The sequence below is a fragment of the Podarcis bocagei genome (assembly GCF_964188305.1).
Source record: "Podarcis bocagei genome assembly, chromosome: 18".
Lineage (NCBI taxonomy): Eukaryota > Metazoa > Chordata > Lepidosauria > Squamata > Lacertidae > Podarcis > Podarcis bocagei.
In genome coordinates this window covers 3,828,430-3,843,428 of record NC_138144.1, presented here as the reverse complement: position 1 = coordinate 3,843,428, position 14,999 = coordinate 3,828,430, and the positions used below count along the sequence as shown (strand labels likewise).

The following is a 14,999-nucleotide window of genomic DNA, read 5'->3' as shown; positions in this document are numbered from 1 at the left end:
TAAAAGTCAGATACGGTAGTTGTTTATTTACTTGACATCTGATGGGAGGGCGCCACTACCAAGAAGGCCCTCAGCCTGGTTCCCTGTAACCTCACTTCTCGCAGGGAGGTAACCACCAGAAGGCCCTCGGAGCTGGACCTCAAGTGTCTGGGCAAAACAATGGGGGTGGAGACGCTCCTTCAGGGATACTGGGCCATTGAGGGCTTTCAAGGTCAGCACCAACACTTTGAATTGTGCTCGGAAACGACCTGGGAGCCAGTGTAGGTCTTTTGGGACCAGTGTTATGTGGTCTCGGCGGCCACTCCCAGTCACCAGTCTAGCTGCTGCATTCTGGATTAGTTGTAGTTTCCAAGTCACCTTCAAAGGTAGCCCCACGTAGAGGACAATAGGGGAGAAAACTCTTCTGTTCCTTGCTCGGAACAGGGGTGATCCCCCAACCATTTTCCTGACTGCTTATTTATCCCTTCCTGAAGGAACGGAAGAAAACGGTGAATGCTACAAGAGAGGTCCCACCACAAACCTTGGGAAAACCAAGATGGGCAAGGTTTCTAGGAAGTGTTTTAAGTACGATTGTAAGCCAGCAAGGGATCAAAAACCTGCCCTGAAAAACCTAGTCCTACTGAGATCAACTAGATCCTTTCGGCCTCCGAGCTGCCTGGTGGAAAAGTCGGCTGAAGATGGGAGAAGGGGCAGCCCCCATATCGATTAAGATTCAGCAGATCTGCAAAACGTAACAGAGCTGCAAAAACGTCTGCCCAAAAAACAGACAGAACCTAATAATCATTTGGCTAACAGCACTCCTGAATGTTGCAGTACTGGCCAAATACAGTGGTGCCCCGCAAGACGAATGCCTCGCAAGACGGAAAACTCGCTAGACGAAAGAGTTTTCCGTTTTGGAGGTGCTTCGCAAAACGAATTTTCTATGGGCTTGATTCGCAAGACGACAATGTCTTGCGAGTTCCTGCTGGTTTTTTCCCTCCCCCCCCTTTTTCTAAGCCGCTAAGCCGCTTATCAGCTGATCCGATCAGCAGATAAGCCGCTAAAAGCCGCTAATAGCACTAATCCGCTAATCCTTCAATGGGCTTCGCAAGACAAAAAAACCGCTAGACGAAGAGAACCGCAGAACGGATTCTTTTCGTCTTGCGAGGCACCACTGTACTGTAATAGGTGAAAGAAGCTTCTCTCAGAATTCCTCTTAGCCAGGCCCCCCTTCCTGTTTCCCACCTGTCCCGGTGGTGGACGGCGAGCCCCCGCCCCCGGACGAAAAGGCCTACCTTCTTGCATTCGTTGGCGGGGATGGCGTCTTCTTCCGAGTCCTCGGCCGAGAAGGAAGCACACGGGGAAGAGCAGCGGCCTTTGCCTCCATCAGCTAGGAAGTTTGCTTTTTTTCCGGAAAAAAGGTGAAGAGACAACCTCAATGCCTGGAAGGCGTAAGGAGCGCGAGAGAGGGGCCCTGTGTCCAGAGAAGGCCCGTCAATTCCACTGTCCTCTTTGCTATAGGCCACTACTAGAAGCCCACAGACAGCTGGCGTCCGGAGAGCTGGGCCTGAGAGAGACTAGGGTTCAAATCCACCGCACTCAGACACATGAAGCTCACTGGATGACCCGTGTGTGTGTGTGTGTGTGTGTGTGTGTGTGTGTGTGTAGCCACTGGCTCTCTCAGCCTAGTCCGCCTTGCAGAGTCGTTGTGGGGATTAAACAGAGAAGAGTACCTGGGAGAGGTAAAGGTAAAGGGACCCCTGACCATTAGGTCCAGTCGTGACCGACTCTGGGGTTGCGGCGCTCATCTCGCTTCATTGGCCGAGGGAGCCGGCGTACAGCTTCCGGGTCATGTGGCCAGCAGGACTAAGCCGCTTCTGGCGAACCAGAGCAGCGCACGGAAACGCCGTTTACCTTCCTGCCGGAGCGGTACCTATTTATCTACTTGCGCTGGTGTGCTTTCAAACTGCCAGGTTGGCAGGAGCAGGGACCGAGCAACGGGAGCTCACCCCGTCATTGCGGGGATTCGAACCGCCGACCTTCTGATCGGCAAGTCCTAGGCTCTGTGGTTTAACCCACAGCGCCACCCACGACCTGGGAGAGACAGGGGCTCAAATCCCCTCACAGCCACGTGAAGCTCACTGGGTGAGCGACGATGGGCTGGTCCCTGCCTCTCAGCCTACCTTACAGGGCTGTTGTGGGGATTAAGTGAGGAAGGGGAGAACCACGTCTGCCCCCTTCAGTTCCTTGGGAGGTAAAAAGGTAGGAAAGAACTATAACAAACGGATAAAGGAATGAACGAATTTGGGTGCAGACTGCCCCAAATGTGGTATTTCCACTCAGCTTGATGGCTAGCAAGAAGAAGAAGAAGAAGAAGAGTTTGGATTTTATATCCCGCCTTTCACTCCCCTTCAGGAGTCTCAAAGCGGCTAACATTCTCCGTTCCCTTCCTCCCCCACAACAAACACTCTGTGAGGTGAGTGGGGCTGAGAGACTTCACAGAAGTGTGACTGGCCCAAGGTCACCCAGCAGCTGCATGTGGAAGAGTGGAGACACGAACTCGGTTTCCCAGATTACGTGACTACCGCTCTTAACCACTACACCACACTGGCTCTCACTAGCTGCCACTCTTGTTGCTGCTGCTGTCATTTCATGTGTTTATATGCTGCTTTATATTATTATTATTATTATTATTATTATTATTATTATTATTACTTCTCGTGTTTATATCCTGCCTTTCTCCCAAGTTAGCATTTGAGGCGGCTCCCCCAGAGTTTCAAAGCGTTGTTGTAAAATACAAGGAAATAGAAACAAATCCCGTTAGGAAAGAGCAATTAAATTAATAATAATAATAATAATAATAATAATAATTTATTTATACCCTGCCCATCTGGCTGGGTTTCCCCAGCCACTCTAGGCAGCTTCCAACTGAATATTAAAAACAATAGAGCATCAAACATTAAAAACTTCCTTAAACAGTTATCTTTAAAAAGTGAAATAGTTGTTTATTTCCTTGACATCTGATGGGAGGGCGTTCCACAGGGAGGGCGCCACCACCGAGAAGGCCCTCTGCCTGGTTCCCTGTAACCTCACTTCTCGCAGGGAGGGAACCACCAGAAGGCCCTCGGAGCTGGACCTCAGCATCCGACAGAGAGAAACAAAAGCAGGGGAAGGTTCCCGGCTGGCCTTTCCTTTGCGTGTCTGTTAAATACGACTAGGCCTTTGTTCCCTTTTTCTCGAGGCATCTACACACTTCAGAGAAAACTTACATCCCATCTGGTTGGGGAAAAGGTCCGAGGCGTCGTGGGAGGTGACGGAAGGGGTCAGGTCGTCGGCCGAAGACTGAGTCTCCTCTTCTTCTTCGCCGGAAAGCAGGTCCTTTGCTATCTGCTCCTGACCAGAAAGAAGGAAGGGTGTTGTTTTTTAAAAAAAATATTTTCTTTTATTTTGACAAAGTAATATTCATAAAAGAATAAAAATGTGCACCCCATCTCCGAGACCATTCCATTGTAACTATCCAACCTCCCAAAATGTCAACACCTCTTCCAGTGGTTTGACCCTTTTCCGTTTTAAAAGTACAAATTCTACATACACCTTCCACATCTCCTCCAAATCATTTCTCCTGCGTATTCCCCGCCTTACCTTAATGGCACATGTTAAGGTAAAGGGACCCCTGACCATTAGGTCCAGTCGTGACCAACTCTGGGGTTGCGGCGCTCATCTCGCTTTATTGGCCGAGGGAGCCGGCGTACAGCTTCCGGGTCATGCGGCCAGCAGGACTAAGCCGCTTCTGGCGAACCAGAGCAGCGCACGGAAATGCCGTTTACCTTCTTGCCAGAGTGGTACCTATTTATCTACTTGCACTTTGATGTGCTTTTGAACTGCTAGGTTGGCAGGAGCAGGGGCCGAGCAACGGGAGCTCACCCCGTCGTGGGGATTCGAACCGCCGACCTTCTGATCGGCAAGCCCTAGGCTCTGTGGTTTAACCCACAGCACCACCCACGTCCCAATGGCACATGTTAATTTATCATTAAGAGCTATAACCCACACCTCTTCATACCATTCCTCCATTTTATATTCGCTTGCCCCTTCCTCTTCCAGCTATCATAAATTGTGCAGCTGTCAAGAAAATTTGTGAGCAAGGCCTTCATAACCTGCGAACCTTCCACCCCGTCATAAATTGATAAGAATGCTACCTCTGGACTTTCGGTCAGCTTTAACCCAGTTTTTTTTAATGCACACACAAACACACCATTATGATATGATGGAAGCCTTGCTTTAATATTCGCCTTCAAGCCCCTAAATGGCTTTAGAAATCAGAATTCTTGTTATTAAAAAAGTGCACCTTGTTGCGCCCACAACCTAGGTTTAAGGTGCCATTATCATATCTCGGTTTCTGTCGCTGTGCTTCTCCCCTTAAAGGTGACCCTCATGAGGACTAGGAGCAGGGAAAGGCGGCTGGCAGGGAAAACGGGACTTACCTTATCCAGGGTCATGTCTGGAAGGTTGGGCGAGGCATCGTTGCTCTCGCTGTCCTGCTCGGAGATGGGGTCAGAGGCCTCGTAGCCGTAGAGCGCAAGCAATTCCTCAAACGGCATTTCAGAGTTCTGAACGGCAGGAGAACTTCGTCAGGAAGGGAAGGGGCTCCCTACCCCATCCCCGGAGCTACGCCGGCCAGGCAGAGGATCAAGGGGGCAGACTTGGCAGCTGAAACAGCCTGCATGTCATGGTAAACTATAGGGCGATAGGAAGCTGCCTTGACGCAGTCAGGCCGCTGGAGCCACCAGCTGTGTCATATACAGTGGTACCTCGGGTTAAGTACTTACCGTATTTTTTGCTCTATAAGACTCACGTTTTCCCTCCTAAAAAGTAAGAGGAAATGTGTGTGCGTCTTATGGAGCGAATGCAGGTTGCGCAGCTATCCCAGAAGCCAGAACAACAAGAGGGATTGCTGCTTTCACTGCGCAGCGATCCCTCTTGCTGTTCTGGCTTCTGAGATTCAGAATATTTTTTTTCTTGTTTTCCGCCTCCAAAAACTAGATGCGCCTTGTGGTCTGGTGCGTCTTATAGAGCGAAAAATACAGTAATTCGTTCCGGAGGTCTGTTCTTAAGCTGAAACTGTTCTTAACCTGAAGCACCACTTTAGCTAATGGGGCCTCCCGCTGCCGCCGCCCGATTTCTGTACTTATCCTGAAGCAAAGTTCTTAACCCAAAGCACTATTTCTGGGTTAGCGGAGAATGTAACCTGAAGCGTATGTAACCCGAGGTACCACTGTAAAATTTTTCTTAAATTTACATCCTTAAGATATCAATGACTTCCCTTCTTCTCTTCCCATGGTTCATTTTACATACAGTGGTGCCCCCGCAAGCCGAATGCCTCGCAAGACGGAAAACTCGCTAGACGAAAGAGTTTTCCGTTTTGGAGGTGCTTCGCAAAACGAATCTCCTATGGGCTTGCTTCGCAAGACGACAATGTCTTGCGAGTTCCTGCGGGGTTCCCCCCTCTTTTCTAAGCCACTAAGCTGCTTATCAGCTGATCCGATAAGCCGCTAAAAGCCGCTAATAGCGCTAATCCGTCAATGGGCTTGCTTCGCAAGACGAAAAAACCGCTAGACGAAGAGAATCACAGAACGGATTCTTTTCGTCTTGCGAGGCACCACTGTATCATAAAAGGTAAAGGGACCCCTGACCATTAGGTCCAGCCATGAACGACTCTGGGGGTGTGGCGTTCATCTCGCTTTATCCTGTTCACAACCAGAGGTACCACTGTGTTTCTTTTTCCAAACTTTAATAAAATCTATTCAAAAGGGAGAGAGAGAGAAAACCACAAAGTGCCTTACCTGGGAGGCATTGAAGCTCTTCTCTAGCTCCTCCAAAGGCTTCGCTTTCCCCTGTGTGTGTTCCTGCCGCTGATCTTCCTCAGTCTCTCCACGCACCCCGTAGTTCTGAGAAAGGATCTCAGCCAGGTTGAAGCGGTGGTCACCTGAGCCCATAGACACCACTGCATGGAACGACATTTGGAACAATTAAGCAGGTTCATTTCGAAGAACGCTCCTCACACGAGCAGCGACATAGCACCAGGGCTGGGAGGAAATCTCCTGCCTGTCTGTTTCAGTGATTAAAAAGGGGGGTGTTGCTTTTGCAAAACGGCCCTTCGGGGTCTGCCGCCATGGCAAGGGAAATTTGCAGCAAAATACAGTCGTGCCCTAGATCTCAAACGCCTTGGGTCGTGAACAAATCGGCTCCCCAACGAACGAAACCCGGAAGTGAGTGTTCCGGTTTTCAGAAGCTGAATGTTTGGTGTGGCTTCCAATTGGCTGCAGGAGCAGCCAATCAGAAGCCGTGCTTTGGTTTCCGAATGTTTGAGAAGTTGGATCGACTTCCGGAATGGATTCCATTCGACTTCCAAGGTGCGACTGTATAGCAATGGTTGAAATATGCAGCAAAATATAGCAAAGGTTGAAAAAAAATATATTAAAAGGAGGGAGTTAGTCGAGTCAATCTAAACATAGATCAAAACAACAGTCTGGTGTTGGGCACCTTTCTTAGGGGAGGTGATTCTGCAAGGCGTGGAGCCACCACAGAAAAGGCTCACCCCCGCTAGGGTACCAATCCATCTCTTACCAAAGGGCTGTGTTAGAAACTCAGATAATATAAGCTAATTGTCAAATGCCACCTTGAACTTTTATGTTTGCCACAATGAAATGTCTAGGCGTCTCCCCCCGAAAATGAAATCTCCTCTTCTTCATTTCATTTATATGAAATGAAGGCTTTTTATTTAGGGGGGGGGGAATCCTTAAAGCAGCTTGCAAGACAACTTTAAATAAAACCCAAAATAAAACAAATTCAATCTTCAAGGAAGATATTTCAGATCCTTCTCTAAGCGACATTTTGCTTTCCTCATACTGGTTCACCTACTTACCGTATTTTTCGCTCTATAGGACGCACTTTTCCCTCTCCAAAAATGAAGGGGAAATGTGTGTGCGTCCTTTGGAGCGAATGCAGGCTCCTTGGCTTCAGCGATAGCAACGCGAAGCCTCCGAAGCGCAGAGGGAGCGCTCCCTCCGTGCTCCGGAGGCTTCGCGTTGCTTTTGCTGAAGCCTGGAGAACGAGAGGGGTCAGTGCGCACCGACCCCTCTCACTCTCCAGGCTTCAGGGATAGCCGCCTGAAGCCTTTGGAGTGCAGTGGGAGAGCAAGACTCTCCTGGCTTCAGCAAAAGGAACTTGAAGCCTCCGGAGCGCAGCGGGAACTTGCCCTGCGCTGCGAAGGCTTCAGGGATAGCCACTGCACTCCGGAGGCTTCGGGTTCCTTTTGCTGAAGCTGGGAGAGCAAGACTCTACTGGCTTCAGCAGAGAGGGAGAGCTGAGCAGCGCCTCTTCAGCGAGGCGGGAGGAGAAATGGAAGGGGCTCCGTTTCTCCTGCCGCTTCGCTGAAGGGGCGCTGACCAGAGAGGGGGAGAATTTCTTTTCCTTGTTTTCTCCCTCTAAAACAAGGTGCGTCCTATGGTCGGGTGCGTCCTATAGAGCAAAAAATACGGTGATTTATAGACGTGCCCCCTAGCAGAAGGACTCTAGGAAGCCTGTGGAGTATGGTGGTTAGAGTGTCAGACTAGTACCTGGGAGATCTGGGTTCAAATCTGCCCTCCATCATGGAGCTCACTGGGTGACCCTGGAGTCAGTTCACAGCCTCCTAACCTACCTCACAGGGTCGTTGTACAGATTAACTGAGGAGGGGGGAGTGAGCCATCTACTCCTTGGAGAAAAGGGTGGGAGATAAATGCAATAAAAAAGTTCTTCTGGTGATCTGCTAAAAAACGCTGGAGGGGCCAGCCAGACGGAGACGTCAGTTGCTAACCCGGCAACCAGAGATCTCCACGTGTTTTCAGTTGTGTCAGCCGCAGAACGCACCTGGCGCATGTCTAACACAGTCCCTAATCTAAGAGGAGGAATTCCCCCTGTCTCGGGAGGAATTGTAAACGGGCTACCTTTGAAGGTGACCCGGAAATGACAACTAATCCAGAATGCGGCAGCTAGACTGGTGACTGGGAGTGGCCGCCGAGACCACATAACACCGGTCCCAAAAGACCTATATTGGCTCCCAGTACGTTTCCGAGCACAATTCAAAGTGTTGGTGCTGACCTTGAAAGCCCTAAACGGCCTCGGTCCAGTATACCTGAAGGAGCGTCTCCACCCCTATCGTCCAGCCCGGACACTGAGGTCCAGCACCGAGGGCCTTCTGGCGGTTCCCTCGCTGCGAGAAGCCAAGTTACAGGGAACCAGACAGAGGGCCTTCTAGGTGGTGGCGCCCGCCCTGTGGAATGCCCTCCCATCAGATGTCAAAGAGAAAAACAACTACCAAACTTTTAGAAGACACCTGAAGGCAGCCCTGTTTAGGGAAGCTTTTAATGTTTAATAGGTTATTGTATTTTAATGTTTTGTTGGAAGCCGCCCAGAGTGGCTGGGGAGGCCCAGCCAGATGGGCGGGGTATAAATAATAAATTATTATTATTATAAGAGAGATTCTTCCATCTCTTGCATTCCTCCATTTCAGGAAAGGGGAATGCCTTTTCTGAACAGATAGGGAGTCGGGAGCCCGACACCCTGGTTCAGAGCCTCACCCTGGTTCAGAGCCTCACCCTGGTTCAGAGCCTCACCCTGGTTCAGAGCCTCACCCTGGTTCAGAGCCTCACCCTGGTTCAGAGCCTCACCCTGGTTCAGAGCCTCACCCTGGTTCAGAGCCTCACCCTGGTTCAGAGCCAATGGAAACCAGGGACAAGGTGGATGAATACAGGGCAGATGCTCAGCGACCCACCTTCCCGCAGAGGTGAGAGCCAGGTGACGGAGGAGGGGGGGGAAGGCAGAAGTCCTGCCGTACCTGGCACTAGGTAGATTCAAGATCTCCGTACCTGCCGTGGTGTGAAGGCTGGGTCTCCCAGGACATAAGTTCCGCGCAGGGTAGGACACAACCCTTGGACTCTGTCTCCCAACTGAGGCCTTTAAAAAAGAAAAGCAGGACACATGGTTAGTATTTATCTATGCCTTTCTAGGGACGCGGGTGGCGCTGTGGGTTAAACCACAGAGCCTAGGACTTGCCGATCTGAAGGTCGGCGGTTCGAATCCCCGCAATGACAGGGTGAGCTCCCGTTGCTCGGTCCCTGCTCCTGCCAACCTAGCAGTTCGAAAGCACATAAAAGTGCAAGTAGATAAATAGGTACCACTCCGGCGGGAAGGTAAACGGCGTTTCCGTGCGTTGCTCTGGTTCGCCAGAAGCGGCTTAGTCCTGCTGGCCACGTGACCCGGAAGCTGTACACCGGCTCAATCGGCCAATAAAGTGAGATGAGCACCGCAACCCCAGAGTCGGCCACGACTGGACCTAATGGACAGGGGTCCTTTTACCTTTACCTTCTAGGATTCAAGACCCTGCTTCTTCTATGAAACCAGGAGTAGGGAACTATTCTAAGTTCAAGGACAGCGTTCCCTCCTCGCAAACTTTCTGTGGGGGTGTGTGCCTCATGCTCCTATCGACTGTTGTGTTTTCAGCTGTTTCAATTTATGCCATGAACTGCCCAGGGTCCCGTACTGGGAGAAAAAGCTGTATATAAATAAATTAAATTGACGGGATGAAATTAAAGACTTTTAACACCACATGCCCTTTCGTGGTAAGGAAGGCAACAGGAAAACAAACTGGAAAAAGGTGGGACGGCAACTTTCAATTCCCATTGGCTGACACTGAGAGGTGCTCGCTGTGTCCGTGCCATAAGAAAAAAGCTGTCAGGGTTGTGACCCTTCCTCATTTTCTCCTTCCTTTTGCCCCCCTCCCTCCAACCATCCGGTTCTCCGCCACCTTCCCTAGTAAAGGTAAAGGGACCCCTGACCATTAGGTCCAGTCGTGACCAACTCTGGGGTTGCACGCTCATCTCGCTCTATAGGCCGAGGGAGCCAGCGTTTGTCCACAAACAGTTTTTCCGGGTCATGTGGCCAGCATGACTAAGCCGCTTCTGGCGAACCAGAGCAGCACACGGAAACGCCGTTTACCTTCCTGCCGGAGCAGTACCTATTTATCTACTTGCACTTTGACGTGCTTTCGAACTGCTAGGTTGGCAGCAGTTGGCAGCCACCTTCCCTGCCCCAGTCTTCATTCTCCACCGTTCCTTCACAATACAGTGGTACCTCGGGGTTAAGTACTTGATTCGTTCCGGAGGTCCGTTCTTAACCTGAAACTGTTCTTAACCCTGAAGCACCACTTTAGCTAATGGGGCCTCCTGCTGCCGCCGCCGCACAATTTCTGTTCTCATCCTGAAGCAAAGTTCTTAACCCGAGGTACTATTTCTGGGCTAGCAGAGTCTGTAACCTGAAGCGTATGTAACCCGAAGTACCACTGTAGTCAATGGGCCCGAGCGGTTTTAAGAAGCACACAAAGGAAACAGTCACCTTGCTGCAGAAGGGCATCGACATTGAAAGCTGCCCAGCCCAGAGTGAGAATGTCGCAGGGCGCACCTTGCTCTCTTAAAAAGAGAGAGCTTCTAAAGGAAGCCTAAAGGAAGAAGACAAGACCTTATATTTACAGTGGTGCCTCGCAAGACGAAATTAATTCGTTCCGCGAGTTTTTTCGTCTAGCGAATTTTTCGTCTTGCGAAGCACGGTGTCGGAGAAGTTTTGGAAAAGCTTCAAAAATCACCAAAAACCTCAAAAAAGGCTACCACACCGCGCTCTATGAGTTGCTCCTCGAAGTCAAGTCGCAACTGTATTAACGGTGTTAAGAAAAAGGAAACAAACTTGCAAAAAACGCAAGACGTTTTCGTCTTGCAAAGCAAGCCCATAGGGAAATTCGTCTTGCGAAGCAGCTCAAAAACCGCAAAACCCTTTCGTCTAGCGAGTTTTTCGTCTTGCGAGGCATTCGTCTTGCGGGGCACCACTGTATACGCAACAGTAGCCGAAAGGCTATTGATTGCGAAAAACTGGAAAAGTGGTATTGTACCGACAAAAATAGAGTGGCTTGCCAAATCAGTGGAGTACTACAATATATCCAAAACAATGGGAGAAATTGGAAGGATCTCAAAAGAAAAGATAGATAGGGACTGGAAGGTGTTTAAAAGATACTTGCAAAACCATATCGAAAAATCAGAACTCCTATTAGAATAAACAAGTTCCGTTTCAAACACTGAAATACTGAATAAGATGGATAACGATGTGTAATAGAAAAAGAAGTGTGAAATTAGGCTAAAGGCGTGTGAAAGCAAGTAATAGAAGTGAAAAGAAATTGCAATTGAGTAGATTGGAAGTCTAACACAAAGGTGGGGTGAGGGGGTGGTGGGTGGTAATGGGAAAAGGAATTATTTGTGGGATTGAGTGTAAGTATGTTTGAACACTTTTAAGGACTGTATGAAATGTATGTTTGTATGCTTGTATATGTGTATTAATAATGAACTATTTTAACAATAAACAATTTCTTGAATAAATAAATAAAAGAAATAAATAAGAGAGAGCTTCTGCAGAGACGGTTCGCCGGATTTTACAAGGCAACCGTAGGAATAAGAGCTCCCTGCCTACCAGGAAAACTTTGCAAAGGAGGCTGCCTCCCAACTTAAAGGCAGGCACTCAACGTGTGCTGCAATGCGCTAGTCCCTGGTGTCTCATTAGTGGCCGGCGGTGTATTCTCACCAGAGACCACCCTGTCTGCTTGCGGAAAGAATCCAATGGATGCCAGGAATGGGAGTCGGAACAAGAGTTTCGACCTGAGAGTTTCCACGGCAGGCTGTCCTCCTCCTCTCAGAGCAGGGGCTGGGGTTTCTTTGAAGGTATTTATTGACGTTATCTCCCCCCCCCACTTTTATTTCGAAAGTGCTGGTGGCGGCTCCAAACTAGACGTGCACCAAATCTGAATAGTGGAATTCCTGTAAAAACTCTTCCTTGCATAAAGGTTTCCTCCAACGTGCAATATTTTCCTCCCCCCCCCAATTTTTTTATTAGTTTTCGCAATATTATAAACAAACAAACACATAAAACAGACAAACATAAATCATAGCCTTATTGAAAATTACAGCTATTAACTTTGTTAAGTGACTTCCTCGCTTCCCCTTGGTTGAATTTCATTGCATGTCTTTCTAACGGTTTTCCAAATCCCAATTTTTATGAAATTTAACTTAAACATTAACATCCTTAGATCTTCACCTTATGGAATTAAACATATTACCGTATTTTTTTGCTCTATAAGACGCACCAGACCACAAGACGCACCTAGTTTTTGGAGGAGGAAAACAAGAAAAAAAATATTCTGAATCTCAGAAGCCAGAACAGCAAGAGGGATCGCTGCGCAGCGAAAGCAGCAATCCCTCTTGCTGTTCTGGCTTCTGGGATAGCTGCGCAGCCTGCACTCGCTCCATAAGACGCACACACATTTCCCCTTAATTTTTAGGAGGGAAAAAGTGAGCCTTATAGAGCAAAAAATACGGTAATTCATCACTTAACATAAATAAAATCCTTAGCCCATTAAGTATCTGCAAGCTAACGTGCGATAATTTCCAATGATCCGTTACTAATATATCCCTGCTTTCTTTTTTTTTCAACAGAAGTCGAGATTCCAGGGGTTCCATTGCAGAATCAGCACCTAGGGGGAAGATCCCACCAAAATGCGACCAGTTACACCCCATCTTCCTTTCTTCGTAAATTTATAAGGGGGGGGGAGTGACTAATAATTAATCCCCTGGGCTCTGGACACTTTGCACGCACATTTTTTTTAGGACACATCTGATTTCTGTAACTTCCGAGTTGCTGGAGCAGTTCTTAATATTGCGCTTTCAATACTAACATTGTGTTTAAATGGCTGTAACCCACCCTGGGAACTTAAGATTTTAAACTGTGATTAAAAATAACGAGCCATGATTCAGACAACCAAAACGATGAGAAGGTTCTGGGGACAAACTCTAACTTGGTGATCATTCAGTGCTCGTCAGCGGTGGTGGCAGATTTCAGAGGAGTCTTGGGTCAGATACCCTGAGCGGAGGCTCCCTTCCCGGGTGAGCCGAACTTCACGGTTAAAGGCAGTGTTAAAGGTAAAGGTAAAGGTACCCCTGCCCGTACGGGCCAGTCGTGACTGACTCTGGGGTTGCGTGCTCATCTCGCTTAAGAGGCCGGGAGCCAGAGCTGTCCGGAGACACTTCCGGGTCGCGTGGCGAGCGTGACGAAACTGCTCTGGCGAGCCAGCGCAGCGCACGGAAACGAAAGGCAGTGTTAGAAACTCATATATATGCTAGGCGCCAAATGGCTCCCTAAACCAGAGTTAAAGGTAAAGGGACCCTTGACCATTAGGTCCAGTCGTGACCGACTCTGGGGTTGCAGAGCTCATCTCGCTTTATTGGCCGAGGGACCAGCGTACAGCTTCCGGGTCATGTGGCCAGCAGGACTAAGCCGCTTCTGGCGAACCAGAGCAGCGCACGGAAACGCCGTTTACCTTCCCGCCAGAATGGTACCTATTTATCTACTTGCACTTTGACATGCTTTCGAACTGCTAGGTGGGCAGGAGCAGGGACCGAGCAACGGGAGCTCACCCCATCGCAGGGATTTGAACTGCCGACCTTCTGATCGGCAAGTCCTAGGCTCTGTGGTTTAACCCACAGCGCCACCTGCGTCCCTTAAACCAGGGATGCCTGGTTGCCATTTGTGGGGCTGGGCAAAAGTTGTATTTTTCCATTTTGCTCCCGAAATCCATTCTGATCATGCGGGTGAAATATAATGGACAGAAATTCTACAGGGTGGGGTACGACTGTGTGGAAACAGTCCAGATCTAAGGATCCGCCAGGCACGCACCTCCAGGTGGTGGAGACGTCAGGCTGCCAGCCATCTTGGCACCTGGGCATCTTCACCTGGTCGCAAGTGGCCAATAGCCAAGTGCAAAACCACAGAAGGGAGGAACGTTGCATTTGGGTCCTGTAGACATGGCCCTTGTGAGGAATCATAGAATCATAGAGTTGGAAGAGACCACAAGGGCCATCGAGTCCAAACCCCTGCCAAGCAGGAAACACCATCAGAGCACTCCTGACATATGGTTGTCAAGCCTCTGCTTAAAGACCTCCAAAGTAGGAGACTCCACCACACTCCTTGGCAGCAAATTCCACTGTCGAACAGCTCTTACTGTCAGGAAGTTCTTCCTAATGTTTAGGTGGAATCTTCTCTCTTGTAGTTTGGATCCATTGCTCCGTGTCTGCTTCTCTGGAGCAGCAGAAAACAACCTTTCTCCCTCCTCTATGTGACATCCTTTTATATATTGGAACATGGCTATCATATCCCCCCTTAACCTCCTCTTCTCCAGGCTAAACATGCCCAGCTCCCTTAGCCGTTCCTCATAAGGCATTGTTTCCAGGCCTTTGACCATTTTGGTTGCCCTCCTCTGGACACGTTCCAGTTTGTCAGTGTCCTTCTTGAATTGTGGTGCCCAGAACTGGACACAGTACTCCAGGTGAGGTCTGACCAGAGGAGAAAGGATGCTGGAGCAAATGGACCACTACCCTGATCCAGTAGACTCTTCTTATGTTCTTATGAGAGCACAAAGCAAGCGGGGCGTATTAAACTGTCTCCTCACTCTTGCATTTGATTGCTTCCATGTTCCAAACCGTTGGCTCGCCTGAATGCAGCCCCTGTGGGTCTGTCTTCATTTGAAAACAACAAAGCGATTTCCACTACTGATCTGGTAGGGAACCTCCAGATGCTGTGGGACTCCGATTCCCATCAGCCCCGGTCAGCATGGCTAACAGTCAGGGATGATGGGAGTTGCAGTCCAGCAACATCTGGAGAGAATGAACCCAGTTATATTCCAGCAAAATCCCAGTAAGCGATCGAGCCCTGAGCGTTGAGTGTGATCTTAAGGCTCCAATCTGTTCTTGGGCGGGCAAGGAGCAGCTCTCGCTCAAAGAACGTGTTTTATCATTTCCACCATGGTTCCATCCCGATTCCCGCGAACCTCTTGAAGCATTTTTACAGCTACATCCAGCAAGGGACAAAGAGGATAATGATGGGCCCTTGAT

The 14,999-nt window shown here is 49.2% G+C and overlaps 1 protein-coding gene across 2 annotated transcripts in view; it reads right to left on the bottom strand.

The window, feature by feature from the left end:
- Positions 1–14,999, bottom strand: part of MIER2 (MIER family member 2) — a 29,274-nt gene that overhangs the window by 11,222 nt on the left and 3,053 nt on the right. The window contains exons 2-6 of one of the 2 annotated variants that reach the window (XM_081177809.1): positions 8,886–8,973; positions 5,820–5,980; positions 4,461–4,586; positions 3,249–3,372; positions 1,275–1,381 (exon numbers count right to left, since the gene is read on the bottom strand). In XM_081177809.1, the coding sequence (XP_081033935.1) occupies positions 1,275–1,381; positions 3,249–3,372; positions 4,461–4,586; positions 5,820–5,980; positions 8,886–8,973 (606 nt within the window). Of the gene's footprint in view, positions 1–1,274; positions 1,382–3,248; positions 3,373–4,460; positions 4,587–5,819; positions 5,981–8,885; positions 8,974–14,999 lie in introns of those variants that run through there. The other variant, XM_081177808.1, reaches the window with a different exon arrangement.